The 7138-nt window shown below is 27.6% G+C and overlaps 1 protein-coding gene across 7 annotated transcripts; it reads right to left on the reverse strand.

Annotated features, from left to right (window-relative positions):
* Nucleotides 1–619: 619 nt before the first annotated feature.
* LOC112789594 (acetyl-CoA acetyltransferase 1-like) lies at nt 620–3690 on the reverse strand. Of its 7 annotated transcripts, none has more exons than XR_003196319.3 (7): nt 3278–3690; nt 2964–3074; nt 2289–2447; nt 1908–1973; nt 1225–1311; nt 1060–1111; nt 620–936 (listed from the first exon to the last, which is right to left on the reverse strand). XR_003196319.3 is itself a non-coding variant. In XM_072232415.1 (6 exons), the coding sequence occupies exons 3-5, from the start codon at nt 2385–2387 to the stop codon at nt 1231–1233; spliced, it is 246 nt and encodes an 81-aa protein (XP_072088516.1). In that variant the 5' UTR covers nt 2388–2447; nt 2964–3074; nt 3278–3690; the 3' UTR covers nt 620–936; nt 1225–1230. The 7 variants fall into 7 exon arrangements, 3 of the variants coding, with proteins under 3 accessions (XP_072088516.1, XP_072088518.1, XP_072088517.1); XR_011879544.1 differs by having other exon boundaries at nt 2979–3074; nt 3278–3685; XR_003196322.3 differs by having other exon boundaries at nt 1048–1111; nt 3278–3685.
* Between the last annotated feature and the right edge of the window lie 3448 nt (nt 3691–7138).

Consider the following 7138-nt stretch of genomic DNA (forward strand, 5'->3'; position numbering starts at 1 on the left):
TTAGAAAATAAGATTGTAGATAAGAAATTGCATCAACTATAAAAGTATTGAATTGATGTATGAACACAACTAGAAAATGGATTAATACAGACATATTTAATTTTTATTACAGATGGATTTTTGGTTACCGACAAATTTTGTTCCTCTGTAAAAGTCTCGTCGAAAATTATTTACCGACGGATTTTTTTCGTTGGAAAATTACTGACGGATTTTTACCAGTTACCGACGAATTTTCCCTCTGTAAATTCTCCATCCATTTCCCTGAAACGTCAAACTTTTTGACGAATTTTCCGTCAGTAATTACAGACGGATTTTTCGTCGGCAATTACAGACAGATTTTTCGACGGATTTTTCTTCGGTAATTACAAGGGGATTTTTCGACAGATTTTTTGTCTGTAATTATAGGCGGATTTTTCGACGAATTTTTCGTTTGTAATTTGAACCTTGAAAAATCATCCCACACTTTAAATACAGACAGAAAATCCGTCTGTAAATTAGTCTGTAAGGTAAAATAGATTTTTTTAATTTTTCTATTGCAAAATAAATACTTTAGATTTGTTTTCTAAATTTACTCCATCAAACACACTGTAAATTGAAAAAAAAAAAGCCAAAAATCACATAAATAAACATAATATTCATTTCATAATACCTATAAAATTAGATGTTATTTTTCAACACCATTATCCAATATCTCACTGTCTCAATAAAAACATACCCCAAAATTTCTTTTAAACTACAACAGAGAAGGGCAGGACTTTCAGCCTAAATTTTAAAACTATTTTCTCATGCTCTCTTTAAAGTTTAAACTCTCCAATCTAATATGAGTTGCATAATTCTTCACTCCATGGTAGACTCTTGTGTGGCCGAAACTTGAAAGTATTTGTTCATCTACTTCTTCTTTGATTTGTTTGCATTGGACTGAGCATATGTAGTTTTCTGGTGTCAAAAAATAGGACATGGACAGATTTCAGACGCCTAGCAATGTTTTATAAGATTAAGAAAAAGTGAAGGAGGATAACAAAAATACAAAGTCCTGTGAAAGCATACTGAAATCTTTACATTACGTAAGCTCACATATATGCAAGTACTGCTAGAAGCAAAGCAACCATAACTGATACAACAAAGCAACCAAAAACGTTGGTTTTCCATGGATAATTGATAATTGCAACAACATATATCTCTACTTACTAAATACATAAAAGTGACATGGTGAAAGAAACGAACCTTATGCTAGAAGCATTGCCAGCAGTCACAGGACCACCATTCTGCTTGAAGTTTGCTTTTAAACTTCTTTAACTTTGTAGCATCAAACTAGCCACAAGAACAATAATATAGATATTAATCAAAATGTACAAATTTCCACCATAATTCAATGCCAAGCAAGTCAGAAAGACCATGAATCAAGTAAATTGTAAACCGTAAAAAAGTCAGAAGAACTTCTAAACTAAATAACAAAAGTAATCACACCAACATTAACCATTGTATAATACCATATTAACAGAGCTTAATTTTCGGGTGTTCAGAAGAACCTTAACCTTGGCGGTACCAAAAGGCTAGATGCTGAGATAACACTGAAAACAAAAATAACAATGAACTGAAAAATTTTCCTTGCTTTCCAAAAATCAACAACAAATACATATTTTTTTTATTACCGAAGTGATGTGAATTTGGTGACAAATTTCTCTAGTTATACCAATAGAGGCAGAATATACCACAAAAGAAAAAAAGAGAAAATAGTAAAGTAAAAGAAACTCTAAATTCTAATAAACTCTCCTTTATCAGCAACTCTGGTTAGTATATTATACTATAGATGCGCATACACATGGCATTACAATGTAATCCTAATATCTACCACTATGTCCTATAGAGATAAGTTAACATGTAATTACATACTGTGATATGCTTACCTTTCCCAATCCTTCATCTTTATCAACTATTCTAGAGGATTTTCCTCTTCCACCAGAAACTTCAACCTGTAGGAGACCAAAGTGTTAAATCAGAATTACATAAATATTACTGCATAAGTTATCAACAGTTCAGTGCAGGCAGAAATCATAATCACATCGAAACTATTTTCCAAGAAAAATGACCAGCATTTTGAACAGTTATTACTCTCTCAAAGCTTTGAATGGCATATGAGTCATAACAGATATACATAAAAAAAAAGAAATGAGTTGAAATAATATATTCCAAGAAATTAGAGTAATGTCATTTGGCAAGAAGGTAAACCTTCTCAAATCGATATAATAAAGAAATACATAAGCATAGCATGAAATATATTACATAACCTGCTCATCTCTTGTTATGACATGCTGATCTGCACATAGTTCTGCACAAACTTCCATGCCAAAGTCATTATAGATATCCCAAAGGCCATCCTTGATCATACCATCAATGATCGTATCATGTCCATATCGAGATTCCTTCCTGTTTTACAAGTACAATATCTACAAGAAAAATCCAGCATAAAATGCAAGCAATTTAGTAGGTGAAACTAGGTGGGATAAAATATCTACTGAAACACCACAAGAAAATTATTTGAACACAACAAAAGTGTATAATTTTAGCAATTTATGAATGAAAAAAAACCTTGCTTCTACAATAAAAAGAAGGGTTTATCTATCTTATGTTAAGTTTACAAATTAAGAAAGTTTCCATTGAAAATATAATTGGTACAAACATGATGAGGCAGGAAAAGATCCAGTCAAGACTTTTATACTTTAACACAAGTAGTTGGTAAAAACAAAATTAAAGCAATGACAGACAAATACATAACTATTTATAGATCAGAAATAATCATTAATGTTTCTCCTCTTTTTAATTTAAACTTTTGGAACAACTAATTCATAATGTAGTATCTTTGAGTGTATGAAAAAAAATTACAACAAGTCAAGAACCATTAAATAACAAGTGTAAAAAAAGAAACATTTGATAGATTTAAATTTTTAGGAGAGAATGAGCACCATGCAAGTATTTACATCTACGCATAATGGATCTTCTTCTATTATTCATGTTCCTCTGTTTGTGATAGCTAGCTTCTGGGGACGATTTTCCTACTTCATCATCTCCATCATCTGCCAACATTTGATAATAGATATCCAATCTCAGGGAGAAATAAAAAAAATAAAAAGAAAAATTGAAGAATAAATATTATTGTAAGTATTAAGCAAATGAAAAATCAAACTCAGATATACATTAATATAAACAATGGTATTATACCAAAAGAGTATGCTCTGCAAAGGTGCCAGCACTTCAAAATCATAAAATCAGAGTATACCTCTTTATAGCCATGGAGTGTTGCCCGGGGGAGCCTGGTGGTTGCTCCGAGGAGAATCTCACGGATGACGATGTTGGACACGGTGGCGAAGAGGTGGAAGAAAAATGCCGATGGTGGCCAAAGGAGGAGGAGAAGCGCGTGAGGACGAGGGGGAGGCTCCGGGAGCGAAATTGGCGGAGGTGTATGAAGCGAAAGGGTAGGAAAAGGAGCACGAGGAGGACATCGTCTAGTTTCTGGAGGAAGGTGAAGCCACAACAGCCATTGTTGAATTGATTCGAATTGGATGTGACTGAAACTCGTGCGATGAGGAGACGCGACGCAAGCGGCGGCGATAGCAGCGGAAGAAGAAGCTCGTAGAAAGAGAGAAGAAGAAACTCGTTTTAGTTGAATGAAGTGTGAATGGAGCTCGAGAGAGTGGGGTAGAATTAGGTTTAATCTAATATTTTCTGAAAGGAAATTTAAATTACAGACGAATTTTTCGTCTGTAATAATTTAATAAAACACAACGTTTTGTCTATTTAATTTTCCGTCTGTAACAATTTTTTATGGAAAAAAAATTAATTTTACTGACATAATTATCGACGGATTCTGTTTTCTATCTGTAATTTATGCTAACTCATTTCTTTTGTTTTTTGACAAAAAATTCTTCTAAAATTTCGTCTGTATTTCCGTAGAATAAAATCCGTCGGAAATATTTGTCTATAATAACTAATTTTCTAGTAGTGTAAAGTAGAAGATAAATAGAGGTTACAAGAAAGATACGCTCCTATTCGAGTGGAAGCTCACTCCTACGAAAATGATCCCAGAAATTTTTCTAACTAACTATTCTATTGTGATATTTTACTATATAATATTTAACCTGTAACTAACTAACTAACTGGTCAAAGTTACAAAGATAGAATTATAGTAGTCCCTCTTCATTAATTCAAAATGTAGTCTTGCATCCAATTAGGTTTTTTTTTTCTTGTTCTCTTGGGTTCCATTGCTGATAGCCGAATGAACCTCCTTTATTAATTCATTTTCAGCACTATAGCTTCCTCTAATAATTTTACCCTTTTTTCTGCTATTGCCAGGGACGGATCTAGAGGCCAGGAGGGGCGAGTAATGGCTTCGGTCTCCCGAAATTTTAAGAAACTATACTTATATATAAAATATGTGTTTAAAAAATAAAAATATATTATGTAATTTAATAGTTTTATATGTATTATTTTTCACTATGTGATGATTTATGTCTTAATTGTTTAATTCACTAATATTTTTTACTTAACTAATTTAATATCATACCCTCAAGTCTTTGTACCTTTTTAATGAGTTTTTATATAATAATTTCTATATATTTTTTTAAAAAATATTTATTTTTTATATTAATGTATTTAATATTTATATTATTATATTAATAATGACTTACGTAGTTATATTTTGGTAATTATATTATATACTTTAAATATTATTTTCTGGTAAAAAATACTCATTTTTCTTTTAAATTTACGTTGTTAAAAAAAAAATTTATAAAAATATCTTATATATATATTGTATTCTATAAGGGTACTGTGTCTTTCAAATAATTAATAATTTATAATTTATTTTTAAATTTTTTAAAATTTTTAAAAAAATTAATTTTAATTAATAAGATATGTGATAATTTTTAACTAAACACACTATAAATGATTGGTATTTTATAATTTTATAATTTACTATTGATATTGTTATATTTCTTTTATGTAATTATCATATTAAAAATAAAATTGTAAAAAAATTATAATTATATATATATTGATAAATTTTAAAAAAAACTAACTCTAATAATTATATGTTAATTATTTTTATAGAATAAAAAAATTATCTAAAATTCAGTCCCTCCATTAAAATTTTTTGGATCTGTTCCTAACTATTGGTCTTATTTTTGGCCCAATATCCTTCAATAGCTTATCAATTTAACATGATATATATATATATATATATATATATATATATATATTAGTTCTACATAAAAAATTAAATACACAAATAAAATATATATTAAAATATAAAATATATATTAAAATAAATTAAATATTATATATATTTATACATAAATAATCATAACTAATTCAGTGATTGATTTTTTATATGCACATAATATTTTTTGATATATATATATATATTCCTTGAAAATTTAAGAAGAGATTTTTATATTTAGTTTTCTATCTTCTTTTCTTAATGATGAATGACAAACAAGATAAGTATTGAGAAGTCACGATGCATGTGTGATGACGTGATGCTGATCATCTTAACCGCATGATTTTGTGGAAATTGGTTTATGATATTTGAATGTGAATTTCCTTTATTATATTGTATGAAAGTTAATTCTCAAAAAATGGAGGGAGGGAACATGGTTAGAACAAGACTTGAGTAAGTAGCCCTAGATGATCGAAGCTTTTAGGGTTGGGTGAGTTGGAACATCAAAAGGCATCTATGGTTAAACATCATAAATTCAGAGACCTCAATTTAAATTCTCCAACCGTTAAAAGCCATTGTTGGATTGTCCTATTGAGTATTGTCAGTGGTCCAGCGTGGTTGGTGAAATTCATTAACATTTTAATTAATATCTAAATAGCTAGGTACCACCCCAAAAGATAAAAATATAAAAAGAAGATAGGCAGCTGGGGGATAATGCACATCTGTCGAAACCTCCTAATATTTTTTATGATATAATCACATTTATTATTATTATTATTATTATTATTATTATTATTATTATTATTATTATTATTATTATTATATATCTCGTTGTTTTATTGATTTCTTTTAAACTCCAATTTTGATGATGTTACTAAAAAGGCTTTTGTTTTGGTTTCAAGAGTGTTGTGAATATTTATTTTAACTAGAATTAATTCAGCTCTATCTTCTTGATTATAAAAAAGATTATTCAATTTGTATGTCCGATAAGATAAAATCAGTAATGCTACATGATTAGTAATTCAGCATAGTTTATTATTTTTGTCATTAATAACCAGAATTAATATTTTTATATTTTTGTATATAAGTTTTTAAAAGTCAAATATATTAACATGTTGAAATCCTAATACTAATTAAATGCTGGGATATAATTTGTTGACAAATGCTGGCCGTTAGAACTTTCTCGGATAAAATATCTTTAAATAAACATATTTTATATTATATTATCGTAATAGGCTATATAGCTAACATAGTTGACTTAGTCACTCACTTTTTCAAAAATTAATATAAATAAATCATTGAGAGTGCATAATAATTAAACTAAAATACTGTAAACACCCCCCCCCCCAAAAAAAACCAAAAAAAAAAAACAAAAAAAGCTTGAGTGTCTCAACACAGTTATTACTTATTACACATATATATTGAAGGTGAACTCGAGACAAGTTAGGGAGAAACAATATTTATATGAACCACTTAAATAAAGATATACAAAACGTTTTTTTAAGATATTTTTTAATAATTAAAATTTAATATATATAAATTAAAATTAGATTAAATAAATTAATTAAATAAAAAATTGGTGAATTAATCTTAAATTAGTATAAATTAATTTTTTTATAAAAATAATTATAATATTTTTATTATAAAAAATAATTAAAAAAATTATTTTATATAATAATAATAATAATAATAATAATAATAATTTTGAGAAATTTAAATCCTAATTTTTTTGTGTTATCATAGGATTAAGATTTAAAATTTTTAAAATTAATATATATAATAAAAATATTTTAGTCATTTTTTATAATAAAAATATTGTAGTTATTTTCTATAAAAAAAATATTAATTTAGATTAATTTAAAATTTGGTTCATTAACTTTTCAGCTAAATTTATTTGTCCAATTTAATCATGATAGAGATAAC

Source organism: Arachis hypogaea, chromosome 3 (genome assembly GCF_003086295.3).
Source record: "Arachis hypogaea cultivar Tifrunner chromosome 3, arahy.Tifrunner.gnm2.J5K5, whole genome shotgun sequence".
Classification (NCBI taxonomy): Eukaryota; Viridiplantae; Streptophyta; class Magnoliopsida; order Fabales; family Fabaceae; genus Arachis; species Arachis hypogaea.